The sequence below is a fragment of the Pongo abelii genome, chromosome 2 (genome assembly GCF_028885655.2).
Source record: "Pongo abelii isolate AG06213 chromosome 2, NHGRI_mPonAbe1-v2.0_pri, whole genome shotgun sequence".
Taxonomy (NCBI): domain Eukaryota; kingdom Metazoa; phylum Chordata; class Mammalia; order Primates; family Hominidae; genus Pongo; species Pongo abelii.
The window spans coordinates 177,973,585-177,997,681 of NC_085928.1; the positions used below are offsets into that span (position 1 = coordinate 177,973,585).

Here is a 24,097-nt window from a genome sequence, read left to right on the forward strand (position 1 = left end):
ATGAAAGCAAGAAAGCACAAACACATGAAGAAACAGGCTTCGTTTTTCTCAAGTTGCTTTAATTTGTGCAGCTTCCCTCCATTTCCCCTGGATTTCAAATGAACAGTTGGGATCACAGCCAAAAATAATTTTCCCCTTAATTTTTAAGAAGTTAGCATGAGAGATGGAAAGGGGAAAAATGTGGGAAAGTTCCCAGGGACACATATTACTGTGGAAACAAGGTAAAGCTAATGGCAAAATTATCCCTCCCTGGGTATTATGGATTTCCTCTTTCGATCTGATGTTTTCCCAGCAATGCATTTAATTTTTCTTCTTTGGTATTTCAGCCTTTCTGGTAACTCAGTTTAAAAGAGAGAGAGTAAATGAGACTTTTCCCTTTGGGAATAGTAATCAACTGTTTAGAGAATTGACTTTTATTTACCTTATTTCTGATTATAATCCTACAATGTAATCATGATCTAGATAAACACTACAGTCTCCAAGTGCTTAATGTGAAAGCATGGTTTGCTTTAATTCATTTACTGCTCTCTGGATAATAAGAAAAGATTCCGGTTTCAATAAAAAGTGCATGCCCTACTGATATTGGAGGGAAAGACAATAGCAAACAGAAAGCGAGGGGCAGGCACGGTGGGGTGGAGATGCTGGCATGATCTGCATCCTGCGAGAAGGGCATAACTGCATGCTGCCCGTCTCTTCCAGCTTGACAGAAACAATGATCCTCTTCCTGACACACAATAATGAGTTTTACTCAAGGACCAAGGAAGGAGAATCTTTAAACAATAAATTGTGTTCCTGTGGTAAGTAAAAGGACATTTATTAAATATTAGTAACAAGAAGGAAGCATTTTAATAGTTCTACAGCCTCCAGTCTGTGTAAGATAAAAGAAAATGTCTAAGGAAAACCACTGTGAGAAAGTAAACAAACATAAAACCCTAATGGATAGAGAGGAGAAGAAAATTAAAAATGAGGTAACCGAGAGCCTGATTTATAAGAAAATGTGTAATAATTAAAATGTTCTATGTAATCGAGTGATAAATATGACGAGCCATTACAACTATACATTTTTAGCCAAATATGATTTTAATATGCCATATTACAATACAAATCAAATTCTGTAAACTTTAATCACTTTAAAGGCCATTAGTCAGTTCAAGTATTGGTTAATCCTTTCTTTTATTCATAAATAACAACTTTAGATTACTCACTTTCAACATCTGATGTTGGACATTCAGTGCACTGTATCTGCTATTGGAATCTTGCTGTAAATAAAAAAAAAAAGAAAACACAAAGATAAATATGGCTCTCTTGTCAAACACAGCTTAAAGCATTTTAAAATATAACTTTATTTCACTTGTGTACAGTAAAATGGATTCTACATTTGAACCAAGATGTCGCTGGAGCCATCGATTTAACACAGAAATGAAGTTTTAACATTCCCCTTAGTTTGCTAGATTTTAGAATAAAAAAGCAGGATATGAAATCATAAAATGGGGATAGCTTGAAAGAGCCCTTAGAGATGATTTCCTTCCACTTTCATATTCAGAAGAACTGGAGCCCAGACACACGAACTTGTCCTGAGACACAGAGTCACCGTGCAGGGCTAATATATGTGCTGGGTGCTTGAGGTAAGAGGGAAGAAGAAATAAACCAATGAGGAGCAGGCCTCACAAGCTGAGCATGGCTTAAACGTGGAAGAGAAAAGGCACTTTCTTTCCCTGAACTTCAGCAGGTAAGAAATTCTATATACATGATTTTACCCCAGTGAGGCTCTATTTTGCAGAGTGAGAAACTGAGTAAAGATTAGGAACCCGCCAAGAGCAAATATTTCATTAAGTAGCAGAGCCAGGACTGAAACTTGAGCCTAAGTCTCTGGCTGAACTGCATGTCCTGAGCTCTAGGTTCCAGGGGTATATCTTTGTGTTCCTGTGGGGCATCTTCACATATGGACCCAATAGTCCCGGGTAGCCATAACCAGTCAGTATGCAAAACACACCTGATTGTTTTCCCTCCCTGTGCTATGTTGTTTATGTTTAGGTACCATATCCCTCAATTTACCCTGCCAGCACAAGTATACACTCATGCATTTTTTTCATATTTTTATTAAAAACTTCTAAAATGAACTGCATTTTTGCTTCCTCACTTTACTGCTTTAATTTGTAAGGAAATTACAAGTGCAACACAGCTTTGGTTAGTGCTGTTAAAAGCAAGTAAGTGTTGAAAGCTGATGGCCTCCTGGGCTATCCAAAGAAGTGACTCTTCTCAGTTTTTTTATTTTGAGATAGGGTCTGCCCTGTTGTCCAGGCTGGAGTAGAGTGGTGGGATCATAGCTCACTGAAGCTTTAAACTCCTAGGCTCAAGTGATCTTCTGCCTCAGCTCTCAAGTAGCTGGGAATAGAGGCATGTGTACCACCACGCCCAGCTAATATTTTGTACTCTGAAGTCTTGCTATTTTGCACAGGCTGGTCTCAAACTCCTAGCCTCAGGCAATCCTCCTACCTCAGCCTCCCAAAGTTTTGGGATTACAGATGTGAGCCAACTCACTTGGCTTCTTCTTAGTATTAATATCCCAAAATATCAATGTTTTTCAATTAATGCTTATATACTTTTCTTAGAGTAAGAAAAAGAGTAGCTTTTATCCAGTTAATTTGGACTTTAAAATATTTTTAAATGCCAGTATCATTCATCCCTTCACCCATTCCACAAATGTTCTTACATGCAAACTCTAGGCCAGGTCCTGTGTTGGATGTTACACATGTGAAGGCAAACCAAAATAAATCTTACATTCTATAAAGAGAGACTGCAAACAAATAAATGAAATAACCTTCTTTTTATAGTTGAACATTAAGGTTATTCCCAGTTTATCCCTATTATCAACAATGTGATAAGCAAAGGTAAGTTTAAAGTCTTCCTTTTAGAATTTTTTGGCAGCCAAAAAAAAAAAAAGGGTGTCAGTCCTATAATCCCAGGGATCAAAAAGTAAAAGAGTTTGCAACTGTATTTCTCTCTCTTTCAAGTTTTATGAAAACAAATTAAGGAAAACAAACAACAACAAAAAAACAAAACTTACCCTTCCTTTATTTAATGTTTCTTGTGCTTCTAACTTATAAACAAGAAAATCTAGAAAATACAAGATGGAAAAAAACAGTGATAATTCACTACACAGATTTTAAACATCTAAAGAAATAAAGGCAAACTTTACTCATGCTTGCAAAAGTGTGTTAGGTTTAAAACAATCTACTTGGTGATTTACATACTTTATTTTGGCTCTCATTGTTTAGAAAGAATTGGAAAAAACATACAGCTTCCTCTTTACCTTACAGCTGTAAATCTTGCATCCACAAAGTCCAAATTATAGCCAATTGATTAAAAGTGCTTTTAGAATATCTCTGTGATTAACTCTCCTTGAAATTTAGTGGGGAAAAAATGGAGCACATCTGAAGACAAAGCTGATTTATTGCTATCCACTAGATGGCACACGAAAATCATTCAGTTCCTGAAAACAGAAATCAAGCCAGCCAAGCCATCTTTAATGCTTTGAAAACCGTATTACCCACTAGATGGCTCTATAAAATCACTGCATTTGAAGACAAGGAGAATCCAAATCTTATCAAAGCATTTTAATGATGTTGAATTTCTATTCTTCACACAGGCTCAATCCAAGGGTCAGTAAAACATCCTAACCAATACTGCCCCTCCTCTGCTATCCTCTTCCTTCCCACCAAGGTAGGCAGACAGAATACATAACTTAAATTTCAAGGTTTATCATAAAACATGAATAAATAAATATCAGTATGCAGATAACTTCAAATCATCAGCTGTATAAGGCCTGTGTTTTATGGAAAAATTCTGATAAAAATTGACAGCATTGCCTAGTGGCTGTCCTAAATGTTAACTTTCAAACTGAATCAACTGATGTGTCAATAAAAACCTTCACAAGGTAAAAACAGGTGCATAACTTAAAATATAATGGACAATGGGATCAATTCATTACGGTATAAATATATATGTATGTGTATAAAATTTGTCACATTCTGGACAATGCATCCTGTTACTTCCCCCCCAACCCCAGCCCCCTCAATATCTGTGGACAGAAGTTCCAGGTGTAAGTAATATATACCTGTTTAATACTCAGATGAAAAATTATATGTTATTCCTGAAATAATAAGTGTAACCAATATATGAGCTATCACAAGGTGGCATAAACTGAATACAATATTCTGAATCCAATCTTGTATAGGGATTATTGCACAATGCATAATATATTACTTGACATGTCTTTCTCTGTCCACCTATCTGACTTTGGGTTGATTTGAGAACTATCTTAGCCAAAAAAAAAAAAAAATTGTAAACTAAGTATATGATACGTCAAAGAAGAGTACTGGAAAAACACAGAACACAAATTATGTATTTACTTACCTTCCTTTGCTTTTTTATGTTCAAGTCTTTCCTTTTGCAAGGATTTCTCTAATCTTGATCTGTGTTCATACACAACTGGAAAAAAAGAGTTAACATTTTTGTCTTCAAAGAATTAGAAATTTAAAAGTAAAATTAACATCAATTTTTAAAACAGGAAGAAAACAGTGTAGAGTCTTTACACAATTTAAATAAAAACATATGTGTTTTAAGTTCCCCTTCCCAGGTAAAGAACAGACATGCTAATAGGCATTATTCTGGGCTGGCTCCCATCCAGCCTGCCCTTTTCTAAAGCCAATACTCTGAATGATGCTTCCACCTTCTTTGCCAGCTCCATTTCCTTCTAGGCCTCTTAAATGCAAGTGTCTTTTTGAGATCTTTTTCCTCCTGTCTTCCTGGGCAATCTTGCTCAATCTCATGACTTTTAACCATCATCTGCACAGCAGTTACCCCCACAACTACACTTCCACCTCTGGCTTCTCTCTGACTCTAGAAGGGTATTTTCTCCTAAATATTCCATAAGTACTACAAAGTCAACATATCTGAATCTGAATTAAGGCTGCCTGGATCCATAAGGAGACCTCAGCAGCATACCACTGGAATGAAAGAGGAGGTGTATCTCCTCCCTCCTCCCACATCAAGGAAAACAGACTAGAGAAGCACAGAAATAGAGAAGGAAAGGACTCTCCAAAGAATTTATAAAAGGGTCCACAAAAGAACTAGTCAGGTTCACCATCAGCTACAGCCAGAAGAAACCAGCGGCAAACCAATGTTCAGTTCTGTAAGACCTTTCTGCCCTTTATCCTCCCTCCCCACCCAGTTTACTCTGAAGAATCCAGAGTCGCCTGGTGAGTAAGGGAGGAAGAGTAGGCATGTTTGGCAGACAACAAGGGAGAAAAGGCATACCACAACACTCCTTCCCACTGCAGGCTCCACACCTACAGCAAGCAGAAGCTGGACAGGAGGGAGAAGCCTTACCTTTGAATTAACTGTCCTGGACTAGACCAGACATAACAATTAATGAACCAAGACTGTGTGTTTATGAATACAAGTTTTGAACTATTTTTTGCTTTTAATCTGAGAGAAGTTAGTGAAGCAAACAAGTTTGTCTAAGATTTCATCCAGGAACAGAAAACTCAGCTTCACAGAACGGTTTGAATTGGCACCGAGGGAGAAGAGAACAGAGTAAATTAAAATTCTGATCTACCCTTTGAATCCTGTTTGTTCAGCATTATGGTCAAATATGATCTCATTCTTGGCAGGCTAAGCCAAATGTGTTACTCCATTCTTTGGCCAGTCACAAGCTCCCTGTGACTACATACAATTTAAGCATCAATCACTGGTTGACCATATACAATTCACAGAACAGCCCCAACACTACTGCTGCTGCCAAAGTCATCAGGATCCCAGAAAACTCCCTTTCCCCATCCCTGCAGCAACCACTTGCTGCTTAAGGGATTCCCTGCCTCTCTTCTTGCCCTTTCTCCATTGTTATGGTGGCCAACAACCACCATTGTCCTCCTTCCAGGTTGGCCATCATCTCCTGAGTTCTAACCTTCTCCCCACACTGTGTCTTTCCTTGTCATCCCATATAAAACTTCCATTCTCAGGACTCCATCTACTATCACCATAGACCCTACCTCTATTCACACCTCTGCTAACATCTCCATCTCTAACTCCTAGAATGCCTGTGACCACTCAAATTGGTAAGGTGTGGTCCTCTGATGACATGCATACCCCAATCTCAACTTTCCCCTCATCCGTAGGCAGTCATTGCAATAATCCCTGCCCCATCCCCTTCCTCTACCAGGGTTCTTTTTCCATTCACCAGATGATCCTCTCACCCTGCATTATTATTATAAAGGAATTCAATATAACTCTATATTTATGGCATCTCTACTATGTACCTGGACAGAAGTGTAAAACTGGGATAAAAATAGTTGTGTTCCAAAAAGTTTGGCTGCAAGTCCACTGCTAAGAAGTAATATTTTTTTCAAACATATACATGTATGGAGTATAAGCCCCTTGGACAATTACTAAAATCCTTTCAAAACTAAGAGGTTCCTTGGATTACTACTAACAGCCCCATCTTAAATTAAGTTTGGAATAAAGAAGGGAAAGTGTAAGATTAGCCCTATAGAACATCACGAAGCCAAACCCTGAACTGTGCACTCACAGTCTTTGAGAATTTTACTGAGGTGGGGGAAACATATAGGGAAAGAGCTAAATTACAATACTATCATCATAAAACAGAGGCAAGAATAGGATGCTCGGGAACACGTAAGCTCCCCAGCTGGAAGGAAAAACACTCCCTTCACCGCCAATCCACTGGCCAAAGTTCTCACAGTCTGGGTAGAAAGTTATAAGGGCATAAATATGCCAGTTAAAAGGGAATCTGATTGCACTAATGGACATATTATAGACTGAATTTCAGCAATCATGCAAAACTTTCAAAGAAAGGAACAGGTGAACTATCCAAGATCCTACAGCAGCAAAGTCCCCAGTATAGGCGGAAACAATTCTAACCCAGCAACACCTATAGTAGTAATAATAATAATAATAATAATAATAATAAAACCTAGCAGCATAGTCAAGAAAAACACACAATGCAGACTGTTCATCACCCACCCCAGTCACCTCAGACTAAATATTAAACATTATTGTAGAAGGTTAAGGATAGAGAGGAAAAAAGCTGAATTTACAAATTACAATCTGGTGGAATTGTTGTTTACTTAATACAATGCAGCAGCAATCAGGGTAAACTCACTTTTGCAAACTTAATATTGTGTGGTACCAGATAATCAGGTCATAATTATCTTTGGCTTAGGAAGGATAGAACTCATCAGCATGATTTCATCTTCAGTAAGAGAATGGAGGCTCTGCTAGATGAAACCAAGTGTAGAGGGAGTGTGGGGGATATGGGTGAAGAGTGCTGGGTGCAGGATGGTATTCCATTCTTTATTCTCTTCCCTGGGATTCTAGTCAGGAAGATAATGCCCTGACAGCTGGCCCAAAGTACCCATTTATCAAACTGAATCATACAACTGTCTCTGACAGTTCCACACTAAATGGAAATTTACACATTCAACATATTAACAGCAGTGTGTCTCAAGAGCCAGGAGATCGTAGGACACAGTTATAAACTTTCATAAATAACCTGCATAAATCCTATAAAATGTCCACAGAAAGGCAAGCATGTTTGTGAATTATTGTTAAAATTCAAAGGTCTTTGAAAAGCTGAGAAATACTCATGACTACACAGCATGGCATCATAATAGCAAACTGTTAATGCAAGAAGAATGTATTTTTGCAAATACAGGAGAAAAAAGATGTGGCAAACAGGAATAGAGTATATATATGTAGAAACTATGAGGTAATTGTGCTATTAATACTATCTTACTCAGAACTGGACAAGCCATCATTATAACAGCAGCTTCTAATCCTGATGTAATGTAACTTAAGAATTCAGAAATGGTTTGAGGCTGGAGAATATCACCGAGGAGGAGGAGGGTGAAAGAATGGAGCAGCAGTGACGGATGGAGATGTGGAGAAGGGTTGTTCTTCACCAGGCTCAAGAAAAGAATAAAGGAAAACAAACTGAAAACGCCTCAAACTACAGGCTGAAGAAACCACATCAGGTAAAGGGAAGTCAGAGTGAAAACTGGCCCTTCGAACTGAAAAATCTAGAAAGAAGAGGAGGAGAGGGAGAGAGGCAGGTGCTAATATAAGGGCTGAAGGCACAGCCTTGATGCCTGGGTTAAAATCCCAGCTTCATTTCTCATGAGGTGAGCTGCTGAACTTCTGTGAACTTCAGTTTCCTTGTACGGTTTGTGGGGATAATAATAGATGTATCTCTTTGGCTGAATGTCAGAGTTAAATGAGTTCATATATGTCAAGTGCTTAGAATACTGCCTGGCACAGAGTAAACACTATTAAAATGCTTAAATAGCTTAAAAGTGCCAGAGAAAAAAATCAGGCGATCTCCCCTGAGCCCTTCCAACCCTACAGTTAAAGTCTAATAACAAAGTAATTGTATGTGTGTGTATATGCATATATGTGCATATATACATATATACATACACACACTCTCTCTCACACACACAGATGTATACACACACATATCTGACTTAAAAAGGCAATGACATTGGTCTCAGTTTTCTTTTACTTAAAAGATTTCTTTAAATAAAAGAAAAAGCAAACAATAATTCCATAGGTTATTTAAACCCTTAAGTTTTTGAAAATAAAAACTGAAAGACAGTAGAACAGACCAGATAGAATTTTTGTGCTTGTACCTCTTTTAGAAAACTTCACTATTAAGCACACACACACACATACGCACTACCTTTATTTCTTTTGCCATGCATTCTCCAGGCTTTTGAGCTGTGATTTATCTAGCTACGTTTACCGTTTCACTTAGAATGAGGATAGCTAATCAATCCTTGTCACCTATCTCTATTTTTCTATTTATACTCTGAAGTCAAGGGCATCAGTCAAGATGAACTAATGCTGCTAAAATCTCTGCAACAAAAAGCTATATATTGAATATTCTCATAGCACCAAACAAGTTTAAGGAAAAATAAATATGAAAATAATGGTTCAATCTCAGCAGTCAAGATCTTTAATGCAGAATAACACTGCAACAGGAATTAGGATTTGAATCACAAGAACTCAGGAGAAAAAGATGAAAATCCATAATACTCATCTCGTCTCCTGCTTACTTAAAAGGGGTTTAATATTTTCCATGCAACCAGGAATGGAAAGAGGTTTCATTCCCCCCAAAAGCACTCAGGAGTTTAAAAATGTGCCAGCTTCCTACAGCAATTTTCCATTTTAACTCTGACTTCCATCTGAAAGTCACACGAGAAATCAGCTGTATACATTCACTTATGGGCAAAATGCATATCTATGCAATTTCAAGGCAAACTGCTCCAATTCAGAATCAGAAAGCAACACTCCAAAATTAGGCAGAAAACATTGCTAAGTGTTTTGACATCTTAAACCAAGAGAGGGCAATGTTTCTTTGGCAGAAGAAATAGCCTGTGAAATTTTGTTTTTGGTCCTGACTATAACATAATGTTTTATTTTTAAAAAACAAACAACAAACAACAGAAGCTTGGTATGAAAGTCACACAATTCAACTTGTGAAAACATTTAGATTTGCAAGTACCTCTATCTTCTTATATATAAAACAAAAATTAAAATGAACAAAGTATGCTTTTGATAATTGTGACTGAAGAATGTTTAAGCATTAATAGTAAGAAAGATGACACAAAAAGGAGAATAAATTGAAATTAATATAGGTCTCAGACTTCAATACTTTTGAGGGTTTCTTTGGGGCTAACATCATAGAAATTAAGAGCCTTTATGTAACAGTTTTTGGTTGTAATTCTAAATCACCAGAGGTGGGGTGGAAGCCAGCCACCTGCCCACCCCGTTCCTCCATAAAAGAATGAGTTGATGGGTCAACACAAAGTCAACATCATGCATTCTTCCAATTACTTTTCCTTCCTTCTTCCATAATTTTACCTTACAAGAAGTCTAAGAAAGAATACTGGAGATGTCCTAGAAAACAACCCCCATAAAAGAAAGAAATAAAAGGAAAATGGAGGTGGACTACTATTACCATTTTAAGGCTGACACAGGACTCTCCCTCCAGTGCCCGGGAGTAGGGAAGGACATCGCTAGGGCACAGACTTTGGTTCCTCCTCTCGTTTCCTTCAAAAACATCTCCTCAGAGTTCTGCGTCCATCTTCAAAATTTAACTACAACCTCTCACAGATGACTCCCAAACCATGAAGCCCAGATTTTACTTCTCACTCAATTCCAGTTTCATTCCTTCCATAAAATTCAATCTTTTGAGTCTGCTTCATAATTTATGGCTGAATTTAACTTTTAATAAGCCCTTTCCCACACATTCAAGGCCCAGGCCTGGGGGGGCAAAACCTCCCAGTGGCTTCTCACCACATTGGGAGTGAAACCCCACAAGGCCCTCACAGAGCCTTACCCCATCGTTCATCCTGCCCGACCCCAGCAGCCTCTCTGTTAGGCTTGAACATGCCAGGCATGCTTTCCCCTCAGCCCCTCCTACTGCCCTTCCTTGAGCCTCATTGCTCTTTCTCCAGGTATCTGAGCAACTAGCTCCCTTACTTCCTTCAGATCCTCACTAGAAAGATGCGTTCACACTCAAAACATCCTGTCTAAAATTGCAACTAGCTTCCTGCCCTCAATACTTCCAGTCTCCTTTCCTATGTTATTTTTCTCTTTAGTGCTGATCATCATGCTTTATTTTAACTCATTAATTAAATATAATTTATTAATTATAAATAATAATTTTTACTATTATAAATAAGTAAAATAATAATTTTTCCTTATTAATTCCCTGTCTATCACAAAAGAACAAAACCTCGATTGAGGGCGAGAATTTCTGAATTACTTTATTTCATTATCGTAACCGTGTGATATGCTTTGGCTGTGTCCCCACCCAAATCTCATCTTGAATTCTCACATGTGGTGGGAGGCACCCGGTGGGAGATAATTTAATCATGGGGCAGGTTCTTCCCGTACTGTTCTCCTGAGAGTGAATAAGTCTCAGGAGATCTGATGGTTTTAAAAAGGGGAGTTTCCCTGCGCAAGTTCTCTTCTTTTGTCTGCTGCCATGTGAGACGTAACTTTCACCTTCCGCCATGATTGTAAGGCCTCCCAAGCCATGTGGAACTGTAAGTCCAATAAACTGCTTTCTTTTGTAAATTGCCCAGTCTGGAGTATGTTTTTTTCAGCAGCATTAAAACAAACTAACACAGTAAATTGGTACCAGTAGAGTGGGGTGCTGCTGAAAAGATACCCAAAAATGTAGAAATGACTTTGGAACTGGGTAACAAGCAGAGGCTGTAACAGCTTGGAGGCTCAGAAGAAGACAGAAAGATGTCAGACAGTTTGGAACTCCCTAGAGACTTGTTGAATGGCTTTGAGCAAAATGCTGATAATGATATGGACAGTGAAATCCAGTCTGAGCTGGTCTCAAATGGAGATGAGAACTTGTTGGCAATGGGAGCAAAGGTGGCTTTTGTTATGTTTTAGCAAAGAGACTGACAGCATTTTGCTTCTGACCCAGAGATTTGTGGAACTTTGAACTTGAGAAAGATGATTTAGGGTATCTGGTGGAAGAAATTTCTAAGCTGCAAAGCATTCAAGAGGTGACTCAGGGCCAGGCGCAGTGGCTCACGCCTGTAATCCCAACACTTTGGGAGGCTGAGGCGGAGGGATCATGAGGTCAGGAGATCAAGATCATCCTGGCTAACATGGTAAAACCCCGTCTCTACTAAAAATACAAAAAAAACATTAGCCAGGCGTGATGGCAGGCGCCTGTAGTCCCAGCTACTTGGGAGGCTGAGGCAGAAGAATGGTGTGAACCCAGGAGGCGGAGCTTGCAGTGAGCAGAGATCGTGCCACTGCACTCCAGCCTGGGCGACAGAGCGAGACTCTGTCTCAAAAAAAAAAAAGAGGTGACTCAGGTGCTGTTAAAGGCATTCAGTATTAAAAGGGAAGCAGAGCATAAAAGTTCAGAAAATTTGCAGCCTGATGATGTGACAGAAAAGAAAATCCCATTTTCTGAGGAGAAATCCAAGCTGGCTGCAGAAATTTGCGTAAGTAACTAGGAGCCGAATGTTGATGCCCAAGACAATTGGGAAAATGTCTCCAGGGCATGTCAGAGGTCTTCACAGCAGCCCCTCCTATCACAGGCCCAGAGGCCTAGAAGGATAAAGTGGTTTCATGGGCCAGGCCCAGGGTCCCTGTGCTGTGTGCATCCTAGGGACTTGGTGCCCTGTGTCCCAGCTGCTCCAGCCATGGCTGAAAGGCACCAACATAGAGGCTGGGCTATGGCTTCAGAAGGTGCAAGTCCCAAGCCTTGGCAGCTTCCACAGGGTGCTGAGCCTGCGGGTGCACAGACGTCAAGAATTGAAGTCTGGGAACCTCCACCTAGATTTCAGAAGATGTATGGAAATGCCTGGGCAAGTTTGCTGCAGGGGCAGGGCTCTCATGGAGAAACTCTGCTAGGGCAGTGTGGAAGGGAAATGTGAAGTTGGAGCTCCCAGAGTCCCTACTGGGGAACTGCCCAGTGGAGCTGTGAGAAGAGGGCCACTGTCCTCCAGACCCCAGAATGGTAGATCCACCAACAGCTTGCACCATCCACCTGGAAAAGCCACAGACACTCAACACGAGCCCATGAAAGCAGCTGGGAGGGAGGCTGTACCCTGCAAAGCCAAAGGGGCGGAGCGGCCCAAGACCGTGTGACCCCACCTCTTGCATCAGCATGACCTGGATATGAAACATGGAATCAAAGGAGATAGTTCCAGAGCTTTAAGGTTTGACTGTCCTGCTGGATTTTGGACTTGCGTGGGGCCCACAGCCCTTGTGTTTTGGCCAATTTCTCTCATTTGGAATGACTGTATTTACTCAATGCTTGTACCCTCATTGTATCTACGAAGTAATTAACTTGCTTTTGATTTTACAACTTCATAAACAGAAAGGACTTGCCTTGTCTCAGATAAGACTTTGGACTGTGGACTTCTGAGTTAATGCTGAAATGAGATAAGACTTTGGGGGACTGTCGGGAAGGCATAGCTGGTTTTGAAATGTGAGGGCATGAGATGTGGGAGGGGTCAGGGGTGGAATGATATGGTTTGGCTGTGTTCCCCACCCAAATCTCATCTTGAATTCCCATATGTTGAGGGGGGAACCCGGTGGGAGTAACTGAATCATGTGGCAGGTCTTTCCTGTGCTGTTCTCATGACGGTGAATAAGTCTAACGAGAGCTGATGATTTTAAAAAAGGGAGTTTCCCCGCACAAGTTCTCCTGTCTGCTGCCATGTGAGACGTGCCTTTCACCTTCCACCATGATTGTGAGGCCTTCCCAGACATGTGGAACTGTAAGTCCAATAAACCTCTTTCTTTTGTAAACTGCCCAGTCTTGGGTATGTCTTTATCAGCAGCATGAAAATGAAATAATACACCCTGGTACACTGAATTGTAGCCATGTATTAGTCTATTCTCATACTGCTATACAGATACTACCTGAGACTGGGTAACTTATGAACAAAAGAGATTTAATTGACTCACGGTTCCACATGGCTAGGGAGGCCTCAGGAAATTTACAATCTTGGTGGAAGAAGAAGGGGAAGCAAGGCACCTCTTACAAGGGGCAAGTGCCAGTTTTAAACCCTCAGATCTTATAAGAACTCCCTCACTATTACGAGAACAGCATGGGGAAACCACCCCCATGATCCAGTTGCCTCCCACCAGGTCCCTCCCTCAACACATAGGGATTACAATTCTAGATGAGATTTGGGTGGGGACACAGAGCCACACCATATCAAGGCATTCAATAGATACTGCATGAATAAATTAATGAGTGAGTGAGTGAAGTAATGAACAACTAAGTACCTTGAAGGTTGGGACTAGCCACCTTTTTCCTTTTCATCTATATCCTAGCCCCTCACTACCACTTCAGTCTCAATCCCTCAGTTCCTAATATCTAGTGAAATTAGACAGCACTCGCTCAATGATTGAATGCATTTGGAAGATATTTCATTCTTTTCCTCCTTTGCCTGTCATCTTTTATGCCCCAGCACTTTTTTAACTAAATTCCCAAATAGATAGGCTCATTAGTACCACATGTCCCAGAAAAGAGACAGATAAAAAAATAGAGATTAAATTTATATGTTGGTGTGTAGGCTCACTATTAGCATTAGTTAAATAATAGTCTTGAAATATAGACACTTTCAGAATGCTGAGAAAAAAATGAACAGTCAGATTAAGTATTTTTTTACTGCCTGGCAATTGCAGTATTTTTTTTACTGTACAATAAAGTTCCTGTAACAGTTCACACAAGTGTCTGTTTTTAAGTTTGCTAATGCATACAGTTTGTAAAGTAGCTTATATGGAAATTTTAACCATGACTTGAATTGGTGCTTAACTGCCTTTTATTTTGTGGATAAAACTATATCCAGGCTTTTCCTCACGCCACTAATTGAGATTTGGCTTTTTCAAATAAGTATTGTATGAGCTGACTTAACATACATTTCTTCACGCTGTTCTTTTTGGCATTCTTTCAAGTGCTGAGCTACTAATAATCATTCTCATTATCAGATGAAGTCTATTCAACTTCTCATGAAAGGATTCTTCTCTTAGCTGCCCTGAGCTATTATGTTATAACCCAGCAATGGTCTAGGCACCTGGAAAACACCAAAGTATAGGAGTTACTCTTATACAAAAGCTTACAATGAAGAAATACACGTTGTGAGAAGAGACTAAGACAGGTGAAACATAAGACAATTAGAGATCACCAAAGGTTAGCCAGGCTAGGATGACATAATGAACTGCTGAGTCAGCAGATTCTTACACAGAATCTCTTTGAGAGCTGAGAGGAATAATATCCTCCTCTTCCATAAAAAGGCTGCACTCTACAAAGCAAATAGTATATTCTCAAAGACATGTATAAGTGTATATACATATATATTGGAAACTTAAGGACTCACAGTAATAGAAATAAAAGTTATTCTAAAATTAGATGTCTATAAATAGAACCTGTACAGGTTCTCTCATCTAGCAGTCAGATTGCAGCTGAACAGCATCACAGTATTTCAGAAAATTATGCACAAGAGAAAAAGAGAGGCGGAGGGGAAGTGAGAAGAGGGGGTTGTTTCTTGCTCCCCAAATTGATGCAAACGTGTAAGAATGCCCTTAAGATGGATAAAATATGCAAAAGCACATTGCTTTTAAAATGCAATTATGAATAGTTTTCAAAATCGATGTGCTCGAAACAAACCTAAAAGACATCTAATTTCCATAAGTTGTCTGATTTTTTAATAGGAACTTGCCTTTATGGACGCTGCAAGTAATGCTAGCAAAAAGGAAACAACCTAAAATCCAGTACTCAACTATTAACCTCTAAAAGTTTTATGTCATATTGCTGAGAATACCCTCAACTAGGTTGGAATAAGCCTAACTATCACCGTCTTCTCCTTCAAATCAATGTAGCAGCACACACAAGTTAACTCACCTTCATTCAAACTTCCAATTTCAAGTTCTACTTCAAAATTAAAATATGCAACATATCTTGGAAAAGGTTTCATAAAAGTAAGGCTTGTAAAAAGATGCTATTTAAGATCTCTTAGTCTTATTTAAGGTTGCTACTGCATCCCAAATATTTCATTCAACAAATCAAACAAATATTAATTGGGCCCCCACTATATGCCAAGCAATGTTCAGATATTTGGGGACATACTGTAAGTAAAACATAAAAAACAATTTGCCTTTGGGAGGATTTTATTCTGACAGAGAGCTATAGATGATAAATAATGAATAGAATAAATAATATGCTAGCAGGTAATTATTGCCACAAAACAAAAAAGAAGTAGAGTAAAAGAGATTGAAAGAGACTGGAGGCGTGGGGAGAATGGGCCAGGCTTCATTTTAAAATAGAGTGATGAGGGCAGGCCTCACTGAGAAGGATATTTCAGTGAGGACATGTGAGTCAAGACTTGAAAGACTGAAGGGGTCAGTCAGTACTACAGATATCTAGGGGGAGACTGTTCCAAGATAGAGGGAGTAGCCCATAGGAAAGCCGTATAGTGCAAGCACACTGGGATGTCCTAAGAGAAGCAGGCAGGCTAGAGTGACTGAGGCAGGGTGAGCCTGGAAGGTCAAAGTATAAGGGAAGGGGAGGGGGCAGAGTGCAATGGTCATAGGGCCCACTGAGAACTTGGGATTTTACTCTTGGAGAAATTGGGAACCATTAGAGAGGTTTTTTTTTTCTTAGAGATGGGGTCTCACTATGTTGCCTAGGCTGGACATGAACTCTTAGGCTTTAGCAATCTTCCTGCCTCAGCCTCCCAAGTAGCTGGGATTACAGGTGCATACCACCATGCCAGCTCCAGTGCAGAGATCTGAGCAGAAATGATGTTGACTTAGATTTTAAAATATTGATTCCTCTAGTCAGACTGCATGGGTACAAGATGCAAGCAGGGAAACTAGTTCTGCAGTAATTGAGGAATGAGGGTAATGGAAGAAGAAGACCAGTGTGCATGCTGTGGAGGCCATATAATATTCAGATTCTACATTTATACTCAAGATCAAACTACTGCATGTTATCAGCTGAGATGGGGAAGGCCAATGACGTAATGGTTTTGTGAGGGAGATCAGAAGTAAGATCTGATTATAGAGTGATGTGCTCAGCCTGGAAGAGTCAAGTTAGACTCCCAGGGGTTACATTTGGTTGGGTGTTGACAGATGACAATGGAGGAAGGATAGAGAAAAATCCAGACATTGGAGAGGGAATGTGTGGGAACACTGAAACAAAATAAAAAATAATCTGTGGTATTCCTCAAACTTTCCTAAAATAAGAATGTGGAGTGCTTGTTACTAGCACAGATTCCCAGGGCCCAACTCAAATCTACTGAATCCGAATTTACTGGCAATCTGAAAGTTTAGTAAGAGTGCCTCACCCACTCCCCATGAGCTTTTCTAGGGGAGTTTTGTCAATACTATGTTTAGCATAGGATTGATGGAAAGGTGGATAATAACAGCAGGGAAGAATGAATAAGATAGGGCTAAAAAGAACTTAATCACATCTGCATGATTGTAAAATTAACTTTATATGTGTAGAAGATAGAGCATCTGAGACAGAGTAGAGGTTAATGGATTCATTAGCAGATAATCGCAGCAACCTAAAAAAAGTATGATGGAGGTTAAACTTACATGTTGTTTGAATATAACATGACCTTCAGTTTTGCCAATAAAGCAAGCATATTAAAGAGTTGATTTTTTTTTTTTTTTTTGCCAAATATACAAGATTTTAGAGAAGCAAAAAAAAAAATGGGGCAAAGAATAGGAACAACCACTTAAATATATCCTACTGGCCACGAAATATATGAAAAAGTGCTCAACTAAATTAATTATCAGAGAAATGCAAATTAAAATCATAGTGCAGTACTACCATTCTCCCATCAAAACAGCTAATATAGAAAAAGACACAAAATACCAATAGTTGGCAAGAATGTGGAGGAAGGAACTCTTCTACTTTGCTAATGGATGTGAAAAAGGTACAACCATTTTTAGAAAACTGGTAGTGTTAACTAAAGCTGATGAAGGCATATCCTAAGACCTATAAATCCCACTCCTAGGTACGTACCCAACCCAGTACTTGACATTTATTCACCAAAAGTCATACAGGAGAGTTTTAATTGCAGCACTACTCATAACAGCCCGAAACTGAAACCACCACAAATATCTATCATAGTAGAACGGATAAGCTGCGGTTGTTCAAAATGTAAAATATCATTCAGTAATGTGAACAAACTAAATAATTCATAGATGAATTTCACAAACATAATATGAGGAAAGGAGCCAGACAGCAAAGTGGTACTTACTGAATGATTACATTTATAAAAAGTTCAAAAACAGGCACAAGCGAAACTAATCTCTGATGACAGAAGACAAGACACTATTCACACTGTGCGCATGGGGGCGGCGGTCGGGCAACAACTGGAAGAGAGTAAGAGGGAGCATTTTTGAGTGCCAGTGATGTTCTGATTCTCATGCTGGTGGTGTTCTGATTCTTGGTCTGAGAGCTGGCTACACTGTTTGCTTTGTGAAAATTCACTGAGCTGTTTACTTATGATTCGTGTACTTTTGTAAATGTATAATTCAATAACATTTACCAAAAATTTACAGACTGTATGAAAGAGCTACCTGTTTATATCACATCATGCATTTGTTATTTTTAGTTACATAAATAAAATAGTGAAATATGCAAGAAATTTAGATATGTCACTTTTTTCTATATCCACATCTCCCAAAACACTTTGGTCCAAACTCTGCACATGCATGTCTGACATCTGTGTCTGTGTCAACTCAAGTTAGGTTTTTAGCTTCTGACAGTTTTCCCAAGCACAGCCATCATCACCCGAGGTAAAGCATTAGTGGAATCTCTGCCTGGTGCCATCACTGGAAATCTTGTCCTAAGCCTTAGATAGGATTTGGTAAAAATCAGGATAGTTGCCATTTCCATTTGTAATGTAGGAACACATTCATGCTTTCTATATCCCTAATTTGAATGTATTGGGGCTTTTTTTTTTTTTTTAGTGGAAAGGTTTGTTTATAAAGATACTTTGTATTTACAACTGTGAGGACACATTCCTAAGAATAAATTCCCACACTATTTTCAAAGCTGCCATACCCTTTTTTAAAAAGATTTTGTCAGGTGCCCTCCATAATACCTAACCGCATTAAACAGGGTCATGCGGGGCTAATGTGTCTTCCTCACAAATGATCTATTTAAAATAAAGCCCTGCAGAAAGCACCCAGTAATAGCAGAGGCTTTGCACTGACTCCACCTCAAGACTCCCTCTTCTCTGAGGAGTAATTTTGCAGGAAAAGGGGAACCTCACCTCATATTCAAGCACACGTGGTAATCATTGACAGAGGGTGAGGAATGCACTGAAGCAAACTATATTTAGGAAATAGAATCAAAATGCCTGAGAGATTGATTCAAAGTGTACTATGAAAGTAGCTCTAAGGACGGTGCCGATATTTCTGGCTTAGCTACTGTGTGAAATGTGGATCCAGGTCCAAGGCGGAGGGAGTGAGAGTCCACCGTGCCTTCCGTTTTAGACATGTCTAATGTTTGATAGAGTTATCAAGATCGAAAAAGAAGCTTAGATCATTTAATCTAAGAAACAGGTTGCTGGTAGCTAGAGGTCACAGCTGGAATCCTGCTTTCACCACCACCTGCATGTCTAAGGCCTAACACAAGTTCTCCTCTGAAATAACCCCCTGCCCACCCACCACTGCCACCTCTAACTCTTCCTAGAATTGTATTTCCCAACACCACCAAACTACTTAACTTCTTACATTTGCCACTGAGGAATCTTAAAAAGATGTTACTCCTAAAGACCATGAAGACAAAGTCAACACTGGGGATAAGGTCAACACTAGATATCTAAAATCTGCTTCTCCAGTTTGACTAGAATTCTTAGTGATATCCTACATTTTCTTTTCACTTTCAGATACTTCAAGCTCTCCTTTGGGATGAAAACGAAAGTATACTTTTTTAAAGATTTTATTTTTTTAATAGCACTTTTAGGTTCACAGCAAAATTGAAAGAAAGGTACAGAGATTTGCCCATATACTTCCTTTCTTCATACTGGCTACAGAAAATGAATATTTTCCTGGTGATGTGCTATGAAGAATACATGTGACTCTGAATAGGGTATCTTCCCCACTGAGATATTGGGCATTGCCTGATTTGGGGGAAGAGGGAATATTTTAATCACTATCACTGCATAGCATGTAAAAGTCTTCAAGAGTGGAAGGCTGAGATCACTGGGTGAGACCCTCAAAGGTCAAATATAAGAGTTATCCTTTCTTCATCCTTTAAGAAAGGGCAGGGGAGTGGGGGAGGGGGGTGGGAGAACATCAGGAAGCATAGCTAATGGATGCTGGACTTAATGCCTAGGTGATGAGTTGATCTGTGCAGCAAACCACCATGGCACACGTTTATCCAAGTAACAAACCTGCACATCCTGCACATGTACCCCCGAACCTAAAAGTTGAAGGAAAAAAAAAGAAGTGGCATAGTATTTATGGAAGTGTGGGTTTTAGGTGGATAGCAGGAGACTTCTGAGGATGATATGACATAAAGAGGATTTGGAGGATTTTGTGAAAGTTTATTCTGGCAAGCAGGCCTTGAGATACTTCCACTATACCGCCCTGCATCATGTAAATAATATCACCCAAGATGGTAAAGGTGAGATTGGCATTTGCCTTCACCATGGTTCTGGGAGGCTTCCCCAGGCAGTGTGGATGTCCCTGGATGTCCAGTTTAAATATCCTATGGGATATTCTCCCATAGGCCATAGGCATATCTCTGTCCACAGTCTTTTTATAATACTTTAGGTAGAGATTTGTCAATCCCACTACTACATTGTGGGGCTACTTATGAGAAATTCAGCTTCTTTATGATCTGCAAATTGTCATCTCCTCTTGAGTCTGGTACAATGTGGTTACCTGCTGAATGTTTGTTAAATGACTGAATTACACAAACAAATAAATCCAAGACAGCACATAATGTTAACAATGTACTTTTCCTATCAATTATTTCATGAAATTTACATAAGAAAAGTGTTAATGGTTACATACCAAGATAAACTTTTGAGTCCGTTATAAGAAGAGTTGAATTTGACAGCCTGACTTACGCCAATATATGCATAGGAATTCATTGGCAACCTCTAAAGTTTTTACATGAAAATCAGAGAATACATCTGTACTGTTTAACAAAATACTTGGGGATTTTTTTTTTTTTTTAAGAGACAGGGTCTCGCTATGTTACCCAGGCTGGTCTCAAACTCCTGGCCTGAAATGATCCTCCCACCTCGCCCTCCTGAGTCGCTGGGACTACAGGCAAAATCCATGCCTGGCTTCATGGGAAATTTTTAAAGCAGCACAGTAAAATCAATAAACAGTCCAGATCTGTGGAAATGTGCATGACTGGATGCTAAAGAAAAAAAAGAAAAAGAAATCTTTGATGATACATATAAGTATTCTAATTAGACTTCCAGATTTTTCTTTTCAATCCCATTTCACAGAATTTAGATTAAGGCTACTGAATATAACTTAAATAGGACTGAGATGGTTTAGCCCAGAAGGAAAAAAAAAAAAAGGAGAGAAAAAGACAAAGAGAAACAGATGGTGCCAAGAGATAAATTAATGAGGATTTTTCAAGTAGTTTGGGGAAAATAACACAGGCCCAAGAATCCTGACCTCCTGGCTGCTTGACACTAACAAATTCAGTGTTCACAACTAAGAAATTTCACCTTCTTTTTCCTCAGAAATAAAATGAAGCTGTTGTAGAGTTAAGTCACCAATGTCCTCGTGATGTTAAAATTCTGTGATTTTAAATATTCATGTTTATAGTAAAGGAGAAGAGTAGTGGCATCAGCTATACGTAATTCATTTTAAATTGTTTTTGAATACTCTCAGTGACTTAAGTTTAAGTAAGAGAGGAAAGATTCAGTTTAGCACAATGCTAAGAAAGGCTCTGATTTTTCAGGAAAAGCCTTTTGGCAAAAGAAGATTATTTTTTATTTATCTGTCACCTATGATTTTCAATAACTTGAAAAATATTACACAGAAACTAAGACCCTGCTCCATGCTTAAGGTGTCCTACAGTGAGGCTCTCTTTTTCTGTATGTATGACTGTGTAAAATACGAACACATTATCCTTTTCTGACACTGAATAAATAATAAGGCAGTAAATGCATACAACTGCCACTCTAATTGCAAATGGGTCTAATGAGATGCTTGCTTGGTTTTCCTTGTCTTGTATATGACATTCCATTCACTTTTCCCATAATAACTCTTCCACATACTGGGAAATAAACAAGCATATTTGGTGGACAACCTGGACACAGAGGTAGAAGAATCCAACCTTTAGGTTCCTCCATGGACTAAGCAGAGCCCTGCATGTCTGCTTGCATGTTTCTGTAAACAACATGTCATAGAAAAACCGGCCAGAGGCTAGAGGTCCAGAGATCTGGTTTAATTTTTAATCTGAAAAGTACTTCATACCTAATATTTCATCATTAGTAAAATAAAAGAGCTTATCAACTGATTTCTAAAGCCTCTTTCTGCTCTAACATCCTCTGATTCTCTGATCTGGTTTAGAAGACTAGGATACAGAATCAGAATTGTGAGTGACCTGAATAAATGTTTAAGATCTTAGAACATAATAGTGATGTTCAGAAAGAATACTGACCTGACTAGACAGAAGGACTCAGCAGGGATACAAAAGAAGACAAGAAGAGAAGGGGTAACATCTTTTTAGCTGAAGGACTTATGGCCCTTGATTAGGGCCGAAGGGCTTAAGATCTTTTTTTTTTTTCTGCAAAGTATCTGAAAATGATTAAAATTATTTTGACAGCTGCAAGTAATTGGGAAGTAGGTGAAAACAGGAAGTTCAGGCACAGAATAACCTCACTAGTTCCAGATTCCACCAATAATTCAGTATTCATAGTAATTTGAACATGAGTAGCTGATGTTTATTATTATATTACATATTCATTTTCAAGCAATAGAGAATAAAACTATAACTATCCTTTTCAAGTAAGACCCATTAGAATAGTAGACATTTTACCTTTATTTGCTGTTATTTTTTCATTGACAAAATGTAAATAAGAATTTCTCAGGGAGAACAGTTATTCCACTAAAGATCTTGGTTCTATCTTTTATCACCTTGCAGATAAACATGTCACTGTGAGATAAAGTATACTTGTAGATGAATGTTCATATATTCAGAAAAAAAGTGTCCTTTAATACCTACTTTAGTATCAATCATAACAAACTACACTTTTATAGTCCTTTACAGTTTATATACAAATAACTTATACCTCCAATTCACATGTACTTTGTGGGTACACAAGTGAGGTGCTGATTAAAAATTGCTAGTATCTATTCATTAGAAGATCTAGTGACCTTTTTGTAGCCTTAGTTTATCTTACATGCACAGTGCTTAAAATGCATTAACTTAAAAAACATTAAACTTTTTTGGTGATTTAGTATTGTCTTCTTTCAATGTTCTGAATTTCTGAAGAGTTACTTCATAAGAAAAATAAATCACTTAACATGGTAGTTTTTGTCTCATTCAAGACACTGTGAGAAACACACTAGTATCTTGAAATTTACTTTTAAATCCTTTATACAACCTATCCTCCTACCCTCCATAAAGCTGCATGAATACAAGTAACTAAGATAATTAAGACAATTTTTAGTCAGTATTCATGCTTAGTTCTTTCACTTTTGCTTTAGCATCTTGGAAACACACTGAGTAAATGTTTTGTTTAAAAATTTAAAGTGCCCACTATTAAACGCCACTCCTAATGAGCATAATTTTGTGACAACTTTATTAGTTATTCAATGATGGAATAAAAACTATCATACTTACAACTAGTCCATCTCTTCAATACCACAAATTTATGAATGAACAATACTAGCCCTTGACTCAAAGCAACAAACTTAGGAATACACATTAAGCAGTTATCTAAATGGATACATAACTAGCAGTATATGTAGGCAAACAAAAAATAAAGAGGTTATTAGCTTTTCCTCAGGGGCCACCAAACACACACACACATACACACACACACACACACACCCCCACCACAATACAAAAAGAGCAAAAACCAACAAAAACTCTTCTGATCTTAAAGTAGTTGCCTTTAATTAAAAAAAAAACACACACAAAACAATCTTTTTCTAAAAAAAAAAAAGAGAGAGAGATAGAATGGCGTATTTTATTCTGTGTATTTTGTTTTTCATTATTTAAAAATCAATATTTTTCTAAACTGAAACATACTAAATGTTATAGTAAATAAAAGTAATTATAGAGAATATAAATGAATGAATGAATGAATGTAGTTGCCAAAGTACTGACAGAACCCAGCAAATCATCCCCATATTAAATGCATCAGAGAATACAACATAGCCATTTGAAAAATAAAAACAAGGCCAGGATTCATTAAAAATTCCCATAAGGCAGAAAGAACAACAACCCTATATTATCGACATGCAAAATATACATGATATTTATTGTGTGGGGCAGAAAGTATTTCCATCATCTTTTCTTTCAGAG

At 38.4% G+C, this 24,097-nt stretch overlaps 1 protein-coding gene across 4 annotated transcripts in view; it reads right to left on the bottom strand.

The window, feature by feature from the left end:
* The window catches only part of GOLIM4 (golgi integral membrane protein 4), an 80,195-nt gene that overhangs the window by 28,260 nt on the left and 27,838 nt on the right, over nucleotides 1-24,097 (bottom strand). For all 4 annotated transcript variants that reach the window (XM_024245219.3, XM_024245220.3, XM_024245222.3 and 1 more), the window contains exons 2-4: nucleotides 4,417-4,491; nucleotides 3,068-3,117; nucleotides 1,206-1,259 (exon numbers count right to left, since the gene is read on the bottom strand). In XM_024245219.3, coding sequence (XP_024100987.2) covers nucleotides 1,206-1,259; nucleotides 3,068-3,117; nucleotides 4,417-4,491 — 179 coding nt within the window. The remainder of the gene's footprint in view (nucleotides 1-1,205; nucleotides 1,260-3,067; nucleotides 3,118-4,416; nucleotides 4,492-24,097) is intronic.